At 51.7% G+C, this 22,640-nt stretch overlaps 1 protein-coding gene across 1 annotated transcript in view; it reads right to left on the bottom strand.

The window, feature by feature from the left end:
• Positions 1-22,640, bottom strand: part of LOC137356882 (brevican core protein-like) — a gene marked incomplete at its 5' end in the record, with an annotated part of 125,407 nt that overhangs the window by 4,519 nt on the left and 98,248 nt on the right. Inside the window, 4 exons of the mRNA XM_068022721.1 lie at positions 7,128-7,310; positions 7,811-7,955; positions 8,256-8,338; positions 10,539-10,697. Coding sequence (XP_067878822.1) covers positions 7,128-7,310; positions 7,811-7,955; positions 8,256-8,338; positions 10,539-10,697 — 570 coding nt within the window. The remainder of the gene's footprint in view (positions 1-7,127; positions 7,311-7,810; positions 7,956-8,255; positions 8,339-10,538; positions 10,698-22,640) is intronic.

The following is a 22,640-nucleotide window of genomic DNA, read 5'->3' as shown; positions in this document are numbered from 1 at the left end:
CTGTGAATCTGTTATTTAGTGTGCAAGTCCACAATTTGGGGTGGGTTTAGCTCTTGGACCCATGGCAAGCCCTTCATCACCGGTGGCGGGGCCCTCTACTACCTACGCAGCTGCAGCTTCTGTGGCTGCCCACGTGGCCCCGTCACCCTTTAAATTATTGACATGCAGCCATGGGGTGAAGAGCTATCCCCACCCCAACATGTCTATTGAGGCCTGCGTTAAGGCAATGGCCGTGGTTGTCGGCCCCTCGGCCATTGTTGCGGCCTCAAAGATGTATGGGAAGGCTGTGTTCTTTTTGAAGACCGAGCGGGCGGTGTCCCTGGCCCTGAGTAAAGGGCTCACTGTGGGGGGGACCTTCCTGCCAGTGGACCCTCTGGGGGCCACTGCGCATCGGATAATGTTGTCCAACGTCCCACCCTTCATTCCCAGTGAGCTCCTCCTCCCCCACCTGCACCATCTGGGGGAGGTGAGGTCGGGGATCACCCCAGTCCGGCTTGGTCTTCGGGAGCACAGCCTCCAACATGTCTACTCCTTCCGCCGCCAGTTATTTATGCAGCTGGCGCGGGAGGAGGACACGGAGGGCCAATTTAATGTGGAGTTCCAGGGGACGGCCTACCGCGTCTTTTGGACCTCGGACGGGGCGCGGTGCCACGTCTGCAAGGGGGTGGGGCATGTTCGGAAGAACTGCCCCAACCTCCCGGCCGCCAGCTCCACCTCGGCGGCCCAGAGTGGTTCCACAGCACCTCCTCCCACTCCCCCCGCACATCCAACAGACACCGCTCAGTCGGTTCCGGAGGCTGTGGTTTTCACAGCCTCTGGCGGGGAGGGGAGCGTCCGTCCGAGCGGAAGGAAGACGCGGGGAAAAAAGAAACATCGTGAGGCGCGTCCCCTGGACACTTTGACTCAACCCGAGCCTGAGCTCAGCCCAAAGCCCATTCCCATGGAATCCACCTGTCCCAGGGCTGGGCTCAGGCCCAGAGTGACTAAAAAAGGAAAAAAGGGTGCGGAGGCGGAGGCCTCTGATGACATGGAGGTCTCTGAATCTCCGCGCCCAAGTGCGAAAAAGAGGAGAAGGCACCCCTCCACAGAAATAACACAGGGCCCTGAGGTGCAGGGCCCATCTGTTGGAGGGGAGCTGCCTCCTGTTTCTGGTCCTCAGGTGCCCCCTACCGCCACCACCAAGGCTGCAAAGTCCGGGCAGGTGCTCCCTATTCCTCAGGATGGAGGGGAGGGGATGGCCCCGGTACGTGAGGCCCCTCCTAAAGGAGTAAGTGGGGCCCTGCTTGTGGTGGGGGAGCCTGGGGAAACCGCCCATTCCGCCACTGCTACTGGGTCGGGTGTCCTGAATGAAGGGGAGGGCGAGGCCCCAGAGGGTCGGGCCTCCCAGCCGGAGTCCACCACCAACCAGGAGACACCCGACCCAGTTATAACTGAGAATGCTGTCCCATCTGCTGGGCCTGTGGGTGCTGGCGGAGCGGGAGATGGCCTCCTCTCGCCGCCTCCAGTCTCGGCTCCGGCTGGTTTCCCGGAGTCCGGAACTTCTGTCTCCCCTGGACCAGTCATTGGCCTGGGGATGGAGGTGGAGGGGGGTCCTGAACCGCTGGCGCCCACAGGCTCCAGTTTCACAATAGAACCCAGAGAGGACTCCTCCGCCATCGATCCTGGGGGTGGGATCGTGACGGAGGCGGGACCAGCTGGCGCGGCCGGGACGTCCGCCCCACAGTGTGTGGTGGATGTGTCGGCCGCTGGCGGTGACGACCCGGAGGAGGATGGGGATTCGGTGCGGGGCACGGAGGATGATCTTGATTCCATCGCCAGTGAGGTGGTGGAGTCCCTCGTGCCTCCCACCGAATCTCCTCTCATCCCCACGGCGGAACTCCGGGATTTCCTCGCGGCTTGCAGAGGTTGCCGCAATAAAGTTCAGCTGGCCCTCGACCGTTGGTCGAATCTGGCGCTGATCATCCAGTCCGTCCGTGCCGCCCTTAAGATAGCGGGCAAGCGCGCGGACGTGAAACTGGTTGAGAGGCGCCGTTTTAATGTGTTCCTCAATGGGTTGCTGGGGGAGTGGAGGGCCAGGTGCACTTCCACTCCCTCCTCACAGTGAGCTGTTGGTGACGGGTTTTAAGTACCTTTGACATGAAGATAACCATAGCCAGCCTCAACATCAACGGCAGCAGAGGGGCTCACCGCAGATTTCACAATCTCTCAGTCCTTAGGGAAGGGAGATACGCGGTGAGCTTTCTGCAGGAAACCCACACCGTTCCGGGAGACGAAGCCACCTGGCTCCTGGAGTGGCAGGGTGGGGTCTACATGAGTCACCTCACCCCTATTTCTAGTGGGGTGGCTATCTTGTTGGCCCCGACTTTTCAGCCGGAGATCTTGGGGGTCAAGGAGCTAGTGCCGGGCCGCTTGCTCCACCTCGCCGTTCGCCTGGGTAGCGTGCCGCTCCACTTTGTGAACGTGTACGCGCCCAGGCCCGGCGCTTTGCAAGCGCGCTTCTTTGAAGAAGTGTCCGCTCTCTTGAGCTCCATCGATAGCGGCGAGTGCATCATCCTCGGGGGGGATTTTAACTGCACCCTCGAGGTGGGGGATCGCTCCGGTCCCCAGCGCGGCCAAGCGTCGGTGGAGAAGTTGAGGGGACTGATCAGCTCCCTTAACTTGGTGGACGTCTGGCGGAATCTCCATCCCGACTCCAGCGCCTTCACGTGGAGGTCTGGAGGAGGGGGGTCGCGAATCGACCGCCTCTACATTTCGCAGGCGTACGTCTCCCGCGTCTCGGCGGCCTCCATGCGGCTGGTGCCGTGCTCGGACCACCGCCTGGTGTGGGCGGAGTTCACTCCGCTCCGCACGCGGGCGGGGTCTGCCTACTGGCACTTTAACAACCGGCTGCTGGAGGACGTGCGATTTCGGGACTCGTTCTGTCGATTCTGGGCCGACTGGAGAAGGAAGCAGGGGGGCTTCCCCTCCTTGAGGCTATGGTGGGATGTGGGCAAGACTCACATCCGCGTCTTCTGTCAGGAGTATGCGAAGGGGTCGACCAAGAGGCGGGAAGCCGAGGTCGGGCGCCTTGAGAGGGAGGTGCTCGACTTGGAATCCCGCCTCGGTCATGCCGTCGCGGACCCGGCCCTGTGGCAGGCGTACAAAGAGAAGAAGGGCGCGCTGAGGAACCTGCAGCTCATAGGGTCCCGAGGCGCGTACGTGAGGTCGCGGATCCAGATCCTGGAAGATTTGGACCGCGCCTCACCCTTCTTCTACTCGCTGGAAAAATGGCGGGGGGTCCGTAAGCAGCTCGTTGAGCTGCTGGCCGACGACGGATCCTCCATCACGGATCCGGAGGGAATGGGCCTCCTGGTCCGGACGTATTACAGTGCGTTGTTCTCTCCGGATCCGTCCAGCGAGGATGCGCGCAGAGTTTTGTGGGAGGACCTGCCGCAGGTCAGCCCGGAGGGCGCCGAAGGATTGGAGGCTCCGCTCACGTTGGCGGAGCTGACTGGCGCCCTCCACCAGCTCTCGAGGGGCAAATCCCCAGGGCTGGATGGGTTGACCGTGGAGTTCCTCAGGGCGTTCTGGGACGTCCTGGGGGACGATTACGCGCGGGTCCTGGGGGAAAGCCTGGCGACCGGGGAGATGCCCCTCTCGTGGCGCAGGGCGGTCATCGTCCTGCTGCCGAAGAGGGGCGATCTCCGCCTGCTTAAAAACTGGCGTCCGGTCTCCCTCCTCAGCACGGATTATAAGATCTTTGCCCGGGCTATGTCTACCCGCCTGGGCTCCGTGCTGGCCCACATGATCCACCCCGACCAGTCCTACACGGTCCCGGGCCGGTCCATCCAGGACAACATCCACCTGGTCCGGGACCTGATCCATCTTTCCCAGAGGACTGGTCAGTCGGTCGCCTTTCTCTCCCTCGATCAGGAGAAGGCGTTCGACAGGGTGGATCACGATTACCTTTTCGGGACTCTGCGCGCTTTCGGACTCGGGCCGCATTTCGTGGCCCGGGTCCGACTTTTATACGCCGCCGCAGAGTGTCTAGTCAAAGTTAACGGGTCCTTGACGGCGCCCCTTCGATTTGGGAGAGGAGTGCGTCAGGGGTGCCCCATGTCCGGCCAATTGTATACCATCTGCGTGGAGCCCTTCCTGTGCCTGCTTCGCAGGAGGTTGACGGGATTGGCTCTGCGCGAGCCGGCCATGCGGGTCGTCCTCTCGGCTTACGCCGACGACGTGCTCCTCGCAATCACAGATCCCGTTGACTTGCGGAGGATGCGCGACTGCCAGCAGACCTTTTCTGCCGCGTCCTCCGCGAGGATCAATTGGGAGAAATGTTCCGGACTCCTGGTTGGTCAGTGGCGGGTGGACTCCCTGCCGGAGGAGATGACACCTTTTGCGTGGAGCACCACGCACCTCCTCTATCTGGGAGTCCACCTTAGCCCCGCTGAGGAAGCCTGGCCGGCAAACTGGCAGGAGTTGGAGGCGAAAGTCACCGCTCGGCTGGGGCGCTGGACAGGACTGCTCCGAGTGCTTTCCTACAGGGGCCGAGCGTTGGTCATAAACCAACTGGTGGCCTCCATGCTGTGGTACCGGTTGGTCACTTTGGCCCCGCCCCCTGTATTTGCCACCAAGATCCAGAAGAAACTCGTCGATTTCTTCTGGGGCAAGAGGAAACACTGGGTCTCTGCCGCGGTCCTGAGTCTCCCGATCGAGGAGGGCGGTCAGTCGCTGGTGTGCGTCCGCACCCAGGCTGCGACTCTCCGCCTTCGGACCCTGCAGAGATACCTGTACGTCGAGCGTCCTCCCAGATGGTGTGCGCTGGCGACGTATTTTTTCCGCCAGTGTCACTGCCTTCAAGACGACACGCAGCTCCCGGTGGAGTCCGTTAGCCGCGCCTCTCTGAGGGAGTTGCCTGTCTTTTACCGGGATCTTTTCCGAGTCTGGAACATGGTCGCCTCCAGTCAGGGCGCTCCCCCGCCGGCGGAGGAGAGCGCCTCGGCTGTCCGGGCGGCCGACTCCGGGGACGGTCCGGCGGGCGGAGGAGTAGCCGAAACCCCCGGGGCGCCCCTCACTGCGGGTGGCGAGGGGGCTCGGGAGTGCGGAGCGATCCCAGCCGAGTTGACCCCCGCTCGGCCGGAACTGCTCATCGGACCCAGGCCCCGAAACCCTCCTCGGGAGCCGGTCCCGCACAACCCGAGCCGCCTCTCGGAAATGCCCTCCGTGCCATTCCAATCGGCGCGGAGGGGTTTCCTGTACGGGCTGTTCCTGCACACTCTCCACTTCCTCGCCCTCGTCAGCCGGCCGGACACGCCCTGGCGGTCCGCGTTGCCATCTGGCGGCGAGGGGAAACCCCGATGGAGGTCTCTCTACGCGGGAGTCTTCCCCCTTTACATCGGGGACCTGGGGTGGAGGGTGCTGCACAGAGCAGTCCCGTGCAATAGGCTTTTAAGTAGGTTCACGGACTCCCAGGCCACCTGTACTTTCTGCGGCCTGGACGAGTCCGTGTTCCACATTTATACGGAGTGTGCGAGGTTGCAGCCCCTATTTGAGTATCTGAAGGGGCTGCTCCTCAAATTCTGGCTGCACTTCAGTCCCACGCTCCTGATCTTTGGGCACCCGGTGCGGAGGGGCTCGGGCCGGGAGGAGGATCTCCTCGTCGGTCTGCTCCTGGGCCTGGCCAAGGTGGCAATTCACAGGTCCAGGTTGCGGGCCGTCGGGGGGTCCGTCCTCCCCGATTGCCTGCCCCTCTTCCGCGGTTACGTTCGCGCCCGGGTGTCCCTGGAAAAGGAGCATGCGGTGTCCGCCGGTACGCTTGAGGCCTTCCGCGACCGGTGGGCACCGCAGGGACTGGAGTGCATCGTCGACGCCGAGAATGGCATTTTAATTTGAGTTTTTTTGTTTATTTATCTGTTTTAATAAAGTTATTTTAAAACTGTAAATATGTACATAAAGGGGGCCTGAGGGATAAAGGCCCCCTCGATGTGAAAAATATAAAAGGGGCCTGGGGTTTAAAGGTCACCTTGTTTAAAAAAAAAAAAAAAAACGGGGGTTAGATACAGAGTAAAGCTCCCTCTACACTGTCCCCCATCAAACACTCCCAGGACAGGTACAGTACGGGGGTTAGATACAAAAAAAAAAAAAAAAAAAAAAAAAAAAAACGGGGTTAGATACACAGTAAAGCTCCCTCTACACTGTCCCCCATCAAACACTCCCAGGACAGGTACAGTACGGGGTTAGATACAGAGTAAAGCTCCCTCTACACTGTCCCCATCAAACACTCCCAGGACAGGTACAGTACGGGGTTAGATACAGAGTAAAGCTCCCTCTACACTGTCCCCATCAAACACTCCCAGGACAGGTACAGTACGGGGTTAGATACAGAGTAAAGCTCCCTCTACACTGTCCCCATCAAACACTCCCAGGACAGGTACAGTACGGGGTTAGATACAGAGTAAAGCTCCCTCTACACTGTCCCCATCAAACACTCCCAGGACAGGTACAGTACGGGGTTAGATACAGAGTAAAGCTCCCTCTACACTGTCCCCATCAAACACTCCCAGGACAGGTACAGTACGGGGTTAGATACAGAGTAAAGCTCCCTCTACACTGTCCCCATCAAACACTCCCAGGACAGGTACAGTACGGGGTTAGATACAGAGTAAAGCTCCCTCTACACTGTCCTCATCAAACACTCCCAGGACAGGTACAGTACGGGGTTAGATACAGAGTAAAGCTCCCTCTACACTGTCCTCATCAAACACTCCCAGGACAGGTACAGCACGGGGTTAGATACAGAGTAAAGCTCCCTCTACACTGTCCCCATCAAACACTCCCAGGACAGGGACAGCACGGGGTTAGATACAGAGTAAAGCTCCCTCTACACTGTCCTCATCAAACACTCCCAGGACAGGTACAGCACGGGGTTAGATACAGAGTAAAGCTCCCTCTACACTGTCCCCATCAAACACTCCCAGGACAGGTACAGTACAGGGTTAGATACAGAGTAAAGCTCCCTCTACACTGTCCCCATCAAACACTCTCCAGTGATGAGGCATTTCCCCATTTCTCTCTGGAACACAATTGGCAACTCCCAGTCAGTCTTCGCTCCACCTTTTCTCATGCTCTACGCTGGACAAACCTACCCTGACTGCAGACAATCTTCGGCTGCTCCCAGCTGCCATCAGCCTGGCATCGGATGGTGGGTAGATGATGCTGGGTGAGGCCGGCTTTGCACTGGTACCTCACAACCGAGTAGGTTTCGTATCTGACCTTGGCCTTCCCGAGGATCCGAGCCTTCTCCAGCGCTGGGGGCGCCCCACAGGAGCCTGCGCCACAGAGGGAATGTCAGAGCAAACAAAACGTTAGACCTCGGAGAGGGTGCGGAGGGAGATTTACCGGAATGGGAGCAGGGATGAGGGACTTCAGTTAATGTGGAGAGACTGGGAGAAGCTGGGATTGTTCTCCTTAGAGCAGAGAAGGTTAAGAGGAGATTTAATCGGGGCGTTCGAAATCAGGAAGGGTTTTGATGGAGTGAATAAGGAGAAACTGTTTCCAGTGGCAGGAGGGTCGGTAACCAGAGGGACACAGATTGAAGATAATTGGTAAAAGAATCAGAGGGGGAGATGAGGAGAATTTTTTTAACGCAGTGAGTTGTTGTGATCTGGAACGCGCTGCCTGAAAGGGCAGTGGAAGCAGATTCAATAGAAACTTTCAAAAGGGGATTGGATAAATATCTGAAGAGGAATGAATGTGCAGGGTGATGGGGGACCAAGCAGAGGGGGGAGTGGGGAGTAATTGGAGAGTGAATATAGAACTGGATACTTACTGGCTCCCTTCTTGCAGGTGAAGGCGAGGTAGTAGTTGCAAGGGGCATCACTCCATTGTCCTCCTTTGTGCCAAACAATCACCACACAGTTCTCGCCAGACATGAAGAAACTATCAGGCTGCCCATTGTACCAGTTCTCATAAAGCTGGGATCCCAGGTGGTTGGCAAGCAAAAAGAAAAGAAACGTTTAGGCCCAAACCTGTGACACAGCAACAGGAGGAGGCCATTCAGCCCCTCAATCTCGTTCCGCCGTTCACCGAGACCACGGCTGATCTCTATCTTATCTGCATCGACCAGGGAATATTACCCGCCCCCCCCCCCACAACCACTCCCGCCCCTGCTCTGCACCCCACCCAGAGCAACCCCCCCCCCCCCCCCCACCCCTCCCCGTGACGGAGGGAGCTGCGGGCACGAAGCAGCTGGTGCGATCCCAGCAATGACTCACCAATTGGTTCCCATCCGACCACTGGAAATCATTCTCTATTGTCTTGTCGTTCAAGCCAATCCATTGGTAATCCCTGAAGTTATCTGTCAACAGCAGAGAATTCGGGAAGAGGCTTTAGTTTGAGTCCCGGTCAAGGCCAACGCCATCTCTTTACCACTGCCCCAGTCTATCGTGCCGCTTCTGTCCCTCCCACCGCTCCCATATTGAGAGTTCAGGAGGCCATTCGGCCCCTCAAGCCCATGCCAGTGCTCGCTCCCCGAGCGGAACTGTCAGTCTAATTCCTGCCTCCTTCTCCGTTTGTCTGGAGGAGTTGCTGGACTGAGGGTCAGCGAGAGGGTAGGAATGGAGGAAAGTATTAAATACGTTTGAGACGAAGCTGGATAAACACCATGATGGAGAAAGGAAGAGAAGGATATGGTGATAGGGGAGATTAGAATTAGAATTAGAATTAGAACATTACAGCGCAGTACAGGCCCTTCGGCCCTCGATGTTGCGCCGACCTGTAAAACCATCTGACCTACACTATTCCATTTTCATCCATATGTCTATCCAATGACCACTTAAATGCCCTTAAAGTTGGCGAGTCTACTACTGCTGCAGGCAGGGCGTTCCACGCCCCTACTACTCTCTGAGTAAAGAAACTACCTCTGATGAAGATGAAGAGGGATGTTGGAGGAAGCCCATGTGGATCCACCAGTGCAGTGAGTCCAGTGATCTATCCTTTCCCCTGTAACTCATTCTCAAGCAGTTATCAATTCAGCTCCTCTTTGAATGAGGTTTCATAGCAGAACGGCCATTGGGTCTCAATGGGTAGAGCTCTCAATCCCTCTCTCTCCATCTCTATTGCTCTGACTCATAGGTCATGTATCCGAGTCCCCCCTCCACATACTGGACCAGAAAATACAGACTGAAGCTCCCAGGTCAGTACTGAAGGAGTGCTGCACTGTCGGAGGGTCAGTACTGAGGGAGTGCTGCACTGTCGGAGGGTCAGTACTGAGGGAGTGCTGCACTGTCGGAGGGTCAGTACTGAGGGACTGCTGCACTGTCGGAGGGTCAGTACTGAAGGAGTGCTGCACTGTCGGAGGGTCAGTACTGAGGGACTGCTGCACTGTCAGAGGGTCAATACTGAGAGAGCTCCGCACTGTCGGAGGGTCAGTACTGAGGGAGCGCCGCACTGTCGGAGGGTCAGTACTGAGGGAGCACCGCACTGTCGGAGGGTCAGTACCGAGGGAGTGCCGCATTGTAGGAGGGTCAGTACTGAGAGAGTGCCGCACTGTCGGTGGGTCAGTACTGAGGGAGCGCCGCACTGTCAGAGGGTCAGTACTGAGGGAGCACCGCACTGTCGATGGGTCAGTACTGAGGGAGCGCCGCACTGTTGATGGGGCAGTACTGAGGGAGTGCCGCACTGTCGGTGGGTCAGTACTGAGGGAGCGCCGCACTGTCGGTGGGTCAGTACTGAGGGAGCGCCGCACTGTCGGAGGGTCAGTACTGAGGGAGTGCCGCACTGTCGATGGGTCAGTACTGAGGGAGCGCCGCACTGTCGATGGGTCAGTACTGAGGGAGCGCCGTACTGTCGGAGGGTCAGTACTGAGGGAGTGCCGCACTGTTGGAGGGTCAGTACTGAGGGAGTGCCGCACTGTCGATGGGTCAGTACTGAGGGAGTGCTGCACTGTCGGAGGGTCAGTACTGAGAGAGTGCCGCACTGTCGATGGGTCAGTACTGAGGGAGTGCCGCACTGTCGGAGGGTCAGTACTGAGGGAGTGCCGCACTGTCGATGGGTCAGTACTGAGGGAGCGCCGTACTGTCGGAGGGTCAGTACTGAGGGAGTGCCGCACTGTTGGAGGGTCAGTACTGAGGGAGTGCCGCACTGTCGATGGGTCAGTACTGAGGTAGCGCCGCACTGTCGTTGGTGCCCTCTTTCGTGTGAGACACTAAACTGGGGCCCCCGTCTTTCCTTCTCAGCTGAAAGTAAAAGATCCCATGGCCACTATTGGAAGAAGAGTGGGGAGGAGGAAGTTCTCCCCAGTGTCCTGGGGCCAATATTTACCCCTCAATGAACATCAGTAAAAAGCAGATGATCTGGCTGATTGCCACATTGCAGTTTGTGGGATCTTGCTGTGCGCAGATTGGCTGCTGTGTTTCCTACATCACACCAGTAACTACACCTGAAAAAGCACTTTATTGGCTGTGCAACACTTTGGGACATCCTCAGTCCTGAAAGGCGCTACAGAAATGCAAGTCTTTCTTCCTTTGAGAGGGTCCAGAGGTCAAGTCAAGCCTTACCGTTAATGAACCTTTGTTCTTCAGGGTTCATGATGCTGGTCAGGTGACCTCCCACCATCCGACAGTGCTCCTCGGCTGCCTCCCAGGTACGGCGCCCCTTGTAGTGTTTGTAGCAACTCCCCAGGAACTTGTGCCAGCCTGGTTCACAGATCACAACATCTAACACCAGGACAGAAACAGCACTCCATCAGAGGCAACACTCACCAGGATCCAATCTCCCCAACACACCCACCCAACGAGCCGTATATCCCGTGCCTCGGTACACAGCACTCCCTCTCAGTCACAGACCCGAGCACAAATCAAGGCTGATACTCTCAGTGTCAGTACTGAGGGAGCGCCGCACTGTCAGAAGGTCAGTACTGAGGGAGCGCCGCACTGTCGGAGGGTCAGTACTGAGGGAGCGCCGCACTGTCGGAGGGTCAGTACTGAGGGAGCGCCGCACTGTCGGAGGGTCAGTACTGAGGGAGTGCCGCACTGTAAGAAGGTCAGTACTGAGGGAGCGCCGCACTGTCGGAGGGTCAGTACTGAGGGAGCGCCGCACTGTCGGAGGGTCAGGACTGAGGGAGCGCCGCACTGTCGGAGGGTCAGGACTGAGGGAGCGCCGCACAGTCGGAGGGTCAGTACTGAGGGAGTGCCGCACTGTCGGAGGGTCAGTACTGAGGGAGCGCCGCACTGTCGGAGGGTCAGTACTGAGGGAGTGCCGCACTGTCGGAGGGTCAGTACTGAGGGAGCGCCGCACTGTCGGAGGGTCAGTACTGAGGGAGCGCCGCACTGTCGGAGGGTCAGTACTGAGGGAGCGCCGCACTGTCGGAGGGTCAGTACTGAGGGAGCGCCGCACTGTCGGAGGGTCAGTACTGAGGGAGTGCCGCACTGTAAGAAGGTCAGTACTGAGGGAGCGCCGCACTGTCGGAGGGTCAGTACTGAGGGAGCGCCGCACTGTCGGAGGGTCAGTACTGAGGGAGCGCCGCACTGTCGGAGGGTCAGTACTGAGGGAGCGCCGCACTGTCGGAGGGTCAGTACTGAGGGAGTGCCGCACTGTCGGAGGGTCAGTACTGAGGGAGTGCCGCACTGTCAGAAGGTCAGTACTGAGGGAGCGCTGCACTGTCGGAGGGTCAGTACTGAGGGAGTGCCGCACTGTCAGAAGGTCAGTACTGAGGGAGCGCTGCACTGTCGGAGGGTCAGTACAGAGGGAGCGCCGCACTGTCGGAGGGTCAGTACTGAGGGAGCGCCGCACTGTCGGAGGGTCAGTACTGAGGGAGCGCCGCACTGTCGGAGGGTCAGTACTGAGGGAGCGCCGCACTGTCGGAGAGTCAGAACTGAGGGAGTGCCGCACTGTCAGAAGGTCAGTACTGAGGGAGCGCCGCACTGTCGGAGGGTCAGTACTGAGGGAGCGCCGCACTGTCGGAGGGTCAGTACTGAGGGAGCGCCGCACTGTCGGAGGGTCAGTACTGAGGGAGTGCCGCACTGTAAGAAGGTCAGTACTGAGGGAGCGCCGCACTGTCGGAGGGTCAGTACTGAGGGAGCGCCGCACTGTCGGAGGGTCAGTACTGAGGGAGCGCCGCACTGTCGGAGGGTCAGTACTGAGGGAGTGCCGCACTGTCGGAGGGTCAGTACTGAGGGAGTGCCGCACTGTCAGAAGGTCAGTACTGAGGGAGCGCTGCACTGTCGGAGGGTCAGTACTGAGGGAGTGCCGCACTGTCAGAAGGTCAGTACTGAGGGAGCGCTGCACTGTCGGAGGGTCAGTACAGAGGGAGCGCCGCACTGTTGGAGGGTCAGTAATGAGGGAGTGCCGCACTGTCGGAGGGTCAGTACTGAGGGAGCGCCGCACTGTCGGAGGGTCAGTACTGAGGGAGTGCCGCACTGTCAGAAGGTCAGTACTGAGGGAGCGCCGCACTGTCGGAGGGTCAGTACAGAGGGAGCGCCGCACTGTTGGAGGGTCAGTAATGAGGGAGTGCCGCACTGTCGGAGGGTCAGTACTGAGGGAGAGCCGCACTGTCGGAGGGTCAGTACTGAAGGAGTGCCGTACTGTTGATGGTGCTGTCTTTCAGGTGAGACAATAATCTGGGAGCCCTGTCTGCCCACTGAAGTGGAAGTAAAAAATCCCACGGCGCATATTGGAAGTAGGCACGGATAACTAACCCTCAACATCACGAACACGGATAATCTGGTCATTATCACATTGCTGTTTGTGGGATCTTGCTCTGCCATTCCTACATTACAATAATGACCTCACTTCAAAAGTATTTGATTGGCTGATGTCTCTCATCTCTCAGCAGTTGATTTCAGCAAAGCTTGGGGACACAGTTCCTATGCAACACTCACCCAGCTGACAGAGGCTGCCTGTATAGGATGTCAGACAGAGGCAGGAGATGCTGTTCACATCATCCACACACGTCCCCCCATTCTTACAAGGGTTTGGGAAACAGCTGTCTGAAAGAAAGACCAGAGAAAGGGTCAGGAAAGAATCAATACAGTCAGCTGGCGCCGTATGTTCTCAGATAGTGAGTGAGAGCATGGAAACAGTAAGTAGGAGTGTCAGGATTAAACAGTGAGTGTCAGTGTCAGGATTAAACAGTGAGTGTCAGTGTCAGCATTAAACAGTGAGTGTCAGTGTCAGGATTAAACATTGAGTGTCAGTGTCAGAATTAAACAGTGAGTGTCAGTGTCAGGATTAAACATTGAGTGTCAGTGTCAGGATTAAACATTGAGTGTCAGTGTCAGGATTAAACAGCGAGTCTCAGTGTCAGAATTAAACATTGAGTGTCAGTGTCAGGATTAAACAGCGAGTCTCAGTGTCAGGAGTAAACATTGAGTGTCAGTGTCAGGATTAAAGAGTGAGTGTCAGTGTCAGGATTAAAGAGTGAGTGTCAGTGTCAGGATTAAACAGTGAGTGTCCGTGTCAGGATTAAACAGTGAGTGTCAGTGTCAGGATTAAACAGTGAGTGTCAGTGTCAGGATTAAACAGTGAGTGTCAGTGTCAGGATTAAACAGTGAGTGTCAGTGTCAGGATTAAAGAGTGAGTGTCCGTGTCAGGATTAAACAGTGAGTGTCAGTGTCAGGATTAAACAGTGAGTGTCAGTGTCAGGATTAAACAGTGAGTGTCAGTGTCAGGATTAAACAGTGAGTGTCAGTGTCAGCATTCAACAGTGAGTGTCAGTGTCAGGATTAAACAGTGAGTGTCAGTGTCAGGATTAAACAGTGAGTGTCAGTGTCAGGATTAAACAGTGAGTGTCAGTGTCAGGATTAAACAGTGAGTGTCAGTGTCAGGATTAAACAGTGAGTGTCAGGATTAAACAGTGAGTGTCCGTGTCAGGATTAAACAGTGAGTGTCAGTGTCAGGATTAAAGAGTGAGTGTCCGTGTCAGGATAAAACAGTGAGTGTCCGTGTCAGGATTAAACAGTGAGTGTCCGTGTCAGGATTAAACAGTGAGTGTCAGTGTCAGGATTAAACAGTGAGTGTCAGTGTCAGGATTAAAGAGTGAGTGTCAGTGTCAGGATTAAACAGTGAGTGTCAGTGTCAGAATTAAACAGTGAGTGTCAGTGTCAGAATTAAACAGTGAGTGTCAGTGTCAGGATTAAACAGTCAGTGTCAGGATTAAACAGTGAGTGTAAGTGTCAGGATTAAACAGTGAGTGTCAGTGTCAGGATTAAACAGTGAGTGTCAGTGTCAGGATTAAACAGAGAGTGTCAGTGTCAGGATTAAACAGTGAGTGTCAGTGCCAGGATTAAACAGTGAGTGTCAGTGTCAGGATTAAACAGTGAGTGTCAGTGTCAGCATTAAACAGTGAGTGTCAGTGTCAGCATTAAACAGTGAGTGTCAGTGTCAGGATTAAACAGTGAGTGTCAGCTTCAGGATTAAACAGTGAGTGTCAGTGTCAGGATTAAACAGTGAGTGTCAGTGTCAGGATTAAACAGTGAGTGTCAGTGTCAGGGTTAAACAGTGAGTGTCAGTGTCAGGATTAAACAGTGAGTGCCAGAGTCAGGATTAAACAGTGAGTGTCAGTGTCAGGGTTAAACAGTGAGTGTCAGTGTCAGGATTAAATAGTGAGTGTCAGTGTCAGGAATAAACAGTGAGTGTCAGTGTCAGGATTAAACAGTGAGTGTCAGTGTCAGGATGAAACAGAGAGTGTCAGTGTCAGGATTAAACAGTGAGTGTCAGTGTCAGGATTAAACAGTGAGTGTCAGTGTCAGGATGAAACAGAGAGTGTCAGTGTCAGGATGAAACAGAGAGTGTCAGTGTCAGGATGAAACAGAGAGTGTCAGTGTCAGGATTAAACAGTGAGTGTCAGTGTCAGGATTAAAGAGTGAGTGTCAGTGTCAGGATTAAACAGTAAGTGTCAGTGTCAGAATTAAACAGTGAGTGTCAGTGTCAGAATTAAACAGTGAGTGTCAGTGTCAGGATTAAACAGTCAGTGTCAGGATTAAACAGTGAGTGTAAGTGTCAGGATTAAACAGTGAGTGTCAGTGTCAGGATTAAACAGTGAGTGTCAGTGTCAGGATTAAACAGAGAGTGTCAGTGTCAGGATTAAACAGTGAGTGTCAGTGCCAGGATTAAACAGTGAGTGTCAGTGTCAGGATTAAACAGTGAGTGTCAGTGTCAGCATTAAACAGTGAGTGTCAGTGTCAGGATTAAACAGTGAGTGTCAGTGTCAGGATTAAACAGTGAGTGTCAGCTTCAGGATTAAACAGTGAGTGTCAGCTTCAGGATTAAACAGTGAGTGTCAGTGTCAGGATTAAACAGTGAGTGTCAGTGTCAGGATTAAACAGTGAGTGTCAGTGTCAGGATTAAACAGTGAGTGTCAGTGTCAGCGTTAAACAGTGAGTGTCAGTGTCAGGGTTAAACAGTGAGTGTCAGTGTCAGGATTAAACAGTGAGTGAAAGAGTCAGGATTAAACAGTGAGTGTCAGTGTCAGGATTAAACAGTGAGTGTCAGTGTCAGGGTTAAACAGTGAGTGTCAGTGTCAGGATTAAATAGTGAGTGTCAGTGTCAGGATTAAACAGTGAGTGTCAGTGTCAGGATTAAACAGTGAGTGTCAGTGTCAGGATGAAACAGAGAGTGTCAGTGTCAGGATTAAACAGTGAGTGTCAGTGTCAGGATTAAACAGTGAGTGTCAGTGTCAGGATGAAACAGAGAGTGTCAGTGTCAGGATTAAACAGTGAGTGTCAGTGTCAGGATTAAACAGTGAGTGTCAGTGTCAGGATGAAACAGAGTGTGTCAGTGTCAGGATTAAACAGTGAGTGTCAGTGTCAGGATGAAACAGAGGGTGTCAGTGTCAGCGTTAAACAGTGAGTGTCAGTGTCAGGATTAAACAGTGAGTGTCAGTGTCAGGATTAAACAGTGAGTGTCAGTTTCAGGATTAAACAGTGAGTGTCAGTGTCAGGATTAAACAGTGAGTGTCAGTGTCAGGATTAAACAGTGAGTGTCAGTGTCAGGATTAAACAGTGAGTGTCAGTGTCAGGATGAAACAGAGAGTGTCAGTGTCAGGATTAAACAGTGAGTGTCAGTGTCAGGATTAAACAGTGAGTGTCAGTGTCAGGATGAAACAGAGGGTGTCAGTGTCAGCGTTAAACAGTGAGTGTCAGTGTCAGGATTAAACAGTGAGTGTCAGTGTCAGGATTAAACAGTGAGTGTCAGTGTCAGGATTAAACAGTGAGTGTCAGTTTCAGGATTAAACAGTGAGTGTCAGCGTCAGGATTAAACAGTGAGTGTCAGTGTCAGGATTAAACAGTGAGTGTCAGTGTCAGCATTAAACAGTGAGTGTCAGTGTCAGCATTAAACAGTGAGTGTCAGTGTCAGGATGAAACAGAGGGTGTCAGTGTCAGGATTAAACAGTGAGTGTCAGTGTCAGGATTAAACAGTGAGTGTCAGTGTCAGGATTAAACAGTGAGTGTCAGTGTCAGGATTAAACAGTGAGTGTCAGTGTCAGGATTAAACAGTGAGTGTCAGTGTCAGGATTAAACATTGAGTGTCAGTGTCAGGATTAAACATTGAGTGTCAGTGTCAGGATTAAACAGTGAGTGTCAGTGTCAGGATTAAACAGTGAGTGTCAGTGTCAGGATTAAACAGTGAGTGTCAGTGTCAGGATTAAAGAGTGAGTGTCCGTGTCAGGATTAAACAGTGAGTGTCAGTGTCAGGATTAAACAGTGAGTGTCAGTGTCAGCGTTAAACAGTGAGTGTCAGTGTCAGGATTAAACAGTGAGTGTCAGTGTCAGGATTAAACAGTGAGTGTCAGTGCCAGGATTAAACAGTGAGTGTCAGTGTCAGGATTAAACAGTGAGTGTCAGTGTCAGCGTTAAACAGTGAGTGTCAGAATCAGGATTAAACAGTGAGTGTCAGTGTCAGGATTAAACAGTGAGTGTCAGTGTCAGGATTAAACAGTGTCAGTGTCAGGATTAAAGAGTGAGTGTCAGTGTCAGGATTAAACAGTGAGTGTCAGTGTCAGGATTAAACAGTGAGTGTCAGTGTCAGGATTAAACAGTGAGTGTCAGTGTCAGGATTAAAGAGTGAGTGTCCATGTCAGGATTAAACAGTGAGTGTCAGTGTCAGCATTAAACAGTGAATGTCAGTGTCAGGATTAAACAGTGAGTGTCAGTGTCAGGATTAAACAGTGAGTGTCAGTGTCAGCATTAAACAGTGAGTGTCAGTGTCAGGATTAAACTGTGAGTGTCAGTGTCAGGATTAAACAGTGAGTGTCAGTGTCAGGATTAAACAGTGAGTGTCAGTGTCAGGATTAAACAGTGAGTGTCAGTGACAGGATTAAACAGTGAGTGTCAGTGTCAGGATTAAACAGTGAATGTCAGCTTCAGGATTAAACAGTGAGTGTCAGTGTCAGGGTTAAACAGTGACTGTCAGTGTCAGGGTTAAACAGTGAGTGTCAGTGTCAGGATGAAACAGTTTGTGTCAGTGTCAGGATTAAACAGAGAGTGTCAGTGTCAGGATTAAACAGGGAGTGTCAGTGTCAGGATTAAACAGTGAGTGTCAGTGTCAGGGTTAAACAGTGAGTGTCAGTGTCAGTATGAAACAGTTTGTGTCAGTGTCAGGATTAAACAGTGAGTGTCAGTGTCAGGATTAAACAGTGAGTGTCAGCTTCAGGACTAAACAGTGAGTGTCAGGATTAAACAGTGAGTGTCAGCTTCAGGATTAAACAGTGAGTGTCAGTGTCAGCATTAAACAGTGAGTGTCAGTGTCAGGATTAAACAGTGAGTGTCAGTGTCAGGATTAAACAGTGAGTGTCAGTGTCAGGATTAAACAGTGAGTGTCAGCTTCAGGATTAAACAGTGAGTGTCAGTGTCAGCATTAAACAGTGAGTGTCAGTGTCAGGATTAAACAGTGAGTGTCAGTGTCAGGATTAAACAGTGAGTGTCAGTGTCAGGATTAAACAGTCAGTGTCAGTGTTAAACAGTCAGTGTCAGTGTCAGCGTTAAACAGTCAGTGTCAGTGTCAGGATTAAACAGTGAGTGTCAGTGTCAGAATTAAACAGTGAGTGTCAGTGTCAGAATTAAACAGTGAGTGTCAGTGTCAGGATTAAACAGTGAGTGTCAGTGTCAGAATTAAACAGTGAGTGTCAGTGTCAGAATTAAACAGTGAGTGTCAGTGTCAGAATTAAACAGTCAGTGTCAGTGTCAGCGTTAAACAGTCAGTGTCAGTGTCAGGATTAAACAGTGAGTGTCAGTGTCAGGATTAAACAGTGAGTGTCAGTGTCAGGATTAAACAGTGAGTGTCAGTGTCAGCATTAAACAGTGAGTGTCAGTGTCAGGATTAAACAGTGAGTGTCAGTGTCAGGATTAAACAGTGAGTGTCAGTGTCAGGATTAAACAGTGAGTGTCAGTGTCAGCATTAAACAGTGAGTGTCAGGATGAAACAGAGGGTGTCAGTGTCAGCGTTAAACAGTGAGTGTCAGGATTAAACAGTGAGTGTCAGTGTCAGGATTAAACAGTGAGTGTCAGTGTCAGGATTAAACAGTGAGTGTCAGCTTCAGGATTAAACAGTGAGTGCCAGCTTCAGGATTAAACAGTGAGTGTCAGTGTCAGCATTAAACAGTGAGTGTCAGTGTCAGGATTAAACAGTGAGTGTCAGTGTCAGCATTAAACAGTGAGTGTCAGTGTCAGGATTAAACAGTGAGTGTCAGTGTCAGCATTAAACAGTGAGTGTCAGTGTCAGGATTAAACAGTGAGTGTCAGTGTCAGGATTAAACAGTGAGTGTCAGTGTCAGCATTAAACAGTGAGTGTCAATGTCAGGATTAAACTGTGAGTGTCAGTGTCAGGATTAAACAGTAAGTGTCAGTGTCAGGATTAAACAGTGAGTGTCAGTGCCAGGATTAAACAGTGAGTGTCAGTGTCAGGAGTAAACAGTGAGTGTCAGTGTCAGGATTAAACAGTGAGTGTCAGCTTCAGGATTAAACAGTGAGTGTCAGTGTCAGGGTTAAACAGTGACTGTCAGTGTCAGGGTTAAACAGTGAGTGTCAGTGTCAGGATGAAACAGTTTGTGTCAGTGTCAGGATTAAACAGAGAGTGTCAGTGTCAGGATGAAACAGTGAGTGTCAGTGTCAGGATTAAACAGTGAGTGTCAGTGTCAGGGTTAAACAGTGAGTGTCAGTGTCAGGGTTAAACAGTGAGTGTCAGTGTCAGTATGAAACAGTTTGTGTCAGTGTCAGGATTAAACAGTGAGTGTCAGTGTCAGGATTAAACAGTGAGTGTCAGCTTCAGGATTAAACAGTGAGTGTCAGTGTCAGGATTAAACAGTGAGTGTCAGTGTCAGGATTAAACAGTGAGTGTCAGCTTCAGGATTAAACAGTGAGTGTCAGTGTCAGCATTAAACAGTGAGTGTCAGTGTCAGGATTAAACAGTGAGTGTCAGTGTCAGGATTAAACAGTGAGTGTCAGTGTCAGGATTAAACAGTGAGGGTCAGCTTCAGGATTAAACAGTGAGTGTCAGTGTCAGCATTAAACAGTGAGTGTCAGTGTCAGGATTAAACAGTGAGTGTCAGTGTCAGGATTAAACAGTGAGTGTCAGTGTCAGAATTAAACAGTGAGTGTCAGTGTCAGGATTAAACAGTCAGTGTCAGTGTCAGCGTTAAACAGTCAGTGTCAGTGTCAGCGTTAAACAGTCAGTGTCAGGATTAAACAGTGAGTGTCAGTGTCAGGATTAAACAGTGAGTGTCAGTGTCAGGATTAAACAGTGAGTGTCAGCTTCAGGATTAAACAGTGAGTGTCAGTGTCAGAATTAAACAGTGAGTGTCAGCTTCAGGATTAAACAGTGAGTGTCAGTGTCAGGATTAAACAGTGAGTGTCAGTGTCAGAATTAAACAGTGAGTGTCAGTGTCAGCATTAAACAGTCAGTGTCAGTGTCAGCGTTAAACAGTCAGTGTCAGTGTCAGGATTAAACAGTGAGTGTCAGTGTCAGGATTAAACAGTGAGTGTCAGCTTCAGGATTAAACAGTGAGTGTCAGTGTCAGAATTAAACAGTGAGTGTCAGTGTCAGGATTAAACAGTGAGTGTCAGTGTCAGAATTAAACAGTGAGTGTCAGTGTCAGAATTAAACAGTGAGTGTCAGTGTCAGGATTAAACAGTGAGTGTCAGTGTCAGAATTAAACAGTGAGTGTCAGTGTCAGGATTAAACAGTGAGTGTCAGTGTCAGAATTAAACAGTGAGTGTCAGTGTCAGGATTAAACAGTCAGTGTCAGTGTCAGCGTTAAACAGTCAGTGTCAGTGTCAGCGTTAAACAGTCAGTGTCAGTGTCAGGATTAAACAGTGAGTGTCAGTGTCAGGATTAAACAGTGAGTGTCAGCTTCAGGATTAAACAGTGAGTGTCAGTGTCAGAATTAAACAGTGAGTGTCAGTGTCAGAATTAAACAGTGAGTGTCAGTGTCAGCATTAAACAGTGAGTGTCAGTGTCAGGATTAAACAGTGAGTGTCAGTGTCAGAATTAAACAGTGAGTGTCAGTGTCAGAATTAAACAGTGAGTGTCAGAGTCAGGATTAAACAGTGAGTGTCAGTGTCAGGGTTAAACAGTGAGTGTCAGTGTCAGGGTTAAACAGTGAGTGTCAGTGTCAGTATGAAACAGTTTGTGTCAGTGTCAGGATTAAACAGTGAGTGTCAGTGTCAGGATTAAACAGTGAGTGTCAGCTTCAGGATTAAACAGTGAGTGTCAGTGTCAGGATTAAACAGTGAGTGTCAGTGTCAGGATTAAACAGTGAGTGTCAGCTTCAGGATTAAACAGTGAGTGTCAGTGTCAGCATTAAACAGTGAGTGTCAGTGTCAGGATTAAACAGTGAGTGTCAGTGTCAGGATTAAACAGTGAGTGTCAGTGTCAGGATTAAACAGTGAGTGTCAGTGTCAGGATTAAACAGTGAGTGTCAGTGTCAGGATTAAACAGTGAGTGTCAGTGTCAGGATTAAACAGTGAGTGTCAGTGTCAGGATTAAACAGTGAGTGTCAGTGTCAGGATTAAACAGTGAGTGTCAGCTTCAGGATTAAACAGTGAGTGTCAGTGTCAGCATTAAACAGTGAGTGTCAGGATTAAACAGTGAGTGTCAGTGTCAGGATTAAACAGTGAGTGTCAGTGTCAGGATTAAACAGTGAGTGTCAGCTTCAGGATTAAACAGTGAGTGTCAGTGTCAGCATTAAACAGTGAGTGTCAGTGTCAGGATTAAACAGTGAGTGTCAGTGTCAGGATTAAACAGTGAGTGTCAGTGTCAGAATTAAACAGTGAGTGTCAGTGTCAGGATTAAACAGTCAGTGTCAGTGTCAGCGTTAAACAGTCAGTGTCAGTGTCAGCGTTAAACAGTCAGTGTCAGTGTCAGCGTTAAACAGTCAGTGTCAGTGTCAGGATTAAACAGTGAGTGTCAGTGTCAGGATTAAACAGTGAGTGTCAGTGTCAGGATTAACCAGTGAGTGTCAGCTTCAGGATTAAACAGTGAGTGTCAGTGTCAGGATTAACCAGTGAGTGTCAGCTTCAGGATTAAACAGTGAGTGTCAGTGTCAGAATTAAACAGTGAGTGTCAGTGTCAGAATTAAACAGTGAGTGTCAGTGTCAGGATTAAACAGTCAGTGTCAGCGTTAAACAGTCAGTGTCAGTGTCAGCGTTAAACAGTCAGTGTCAGTGTCAGGATTAAACAGTGAGTGTCAGCTTCAGGATTAAACAGTGAGTGTCAGTGTCAGCATTAAACAGTGAGTGTCAGTGTCAGGATTAAACAGTGAGTGTCAGTGTCAGGATTAAACAGTGAGTGTCAGTGTCAGGATTAAACAGTGAGTGTCAGTGTCAGGATTAAACAGTGAGTGTCAGCTTCAGGATTAAACAGTGAGTGTCAGTGTCAGGATTAAACAGTGAGTGTCAGTGTCAGGATTAAACAGTGAGTGTCAGTGTCAGGATTAAACAGTGAGTGTCAGTGTCAGGATTAAACAGTGAGTGTCAGCTTCAGGATTAAACAGTGAGTGTCAGTGTCAGCATTAAACAGTGAGTGTCAGTGTCAGGATTAAACAGTGAGTGTCAGTGTCAGGATTAAACAGTGAGTGTCAGTGTCAGGATTAAACAGTGAGTGTCAGCTTCAGGATTAAACAGTGAGTGTCAGTGTCAGCATTAAACAGTGAGTGTCAGTGTCAGGATTAAACAGTGAGTGTCAGTGTCAGAATTAAACAGTGAGTGTCAGTGTCAGGATTAAACAGTCAGTGTCAGTGTCAGCGTTAAACAGTCAGTGTCAGTGTCAGCGTTAAACAGTCAGTGTCAAGGTCAGGATTAAACAGTGAGTGTCAGTGTCAGGATTAAACAGTGAGTGTCAGTGTCAGGATTAAACAGTGAGTGTCAGCTTCAGGATTAAACAGTGAGTGTCAGTGTCAGAATTAAACAGTGAGTGTCAGCTTCAGGATTAAACAGTGAGTGTCAGTGTCAGGATTAAACAGTGAGTGTCAGTGTCAGAATTAAACAGTGAGTGTCAGTGTCAGGATTAAACAGTCAGTGTCAGTGTCAGTGTCAGCGTTAAACAGTCAGTGTCAGTGTCAGCGTTAAACAGTCAGTGTCAGTGTCAGGATTAAACAGTGAGTGTCAGTGTCAGGATTAAACAGTGAGTGTCAGCTTCAGGATTAAACAGTGAGTGTCAGTGTCAGA

The sequence above is a fragment of the Heterodontus francisci genome, chromosome 46 (genome assembly GCF_036365525.1).
Source record: "Heterodontus francisci isolate sHetFra1 chromosome 46, sHetFra1.hap1, whole genome shotgun sequence".
Lineage (NCBI taxonomy): Eukaryota > Metazoa > Chordata > Chondrichthyes > Heterodontiformes > Heterodontidae > Heterodontus > Heterodontus francisci.
This window is presented reverse-complemented; position numbering and strand designations above follow the sequence as displayed.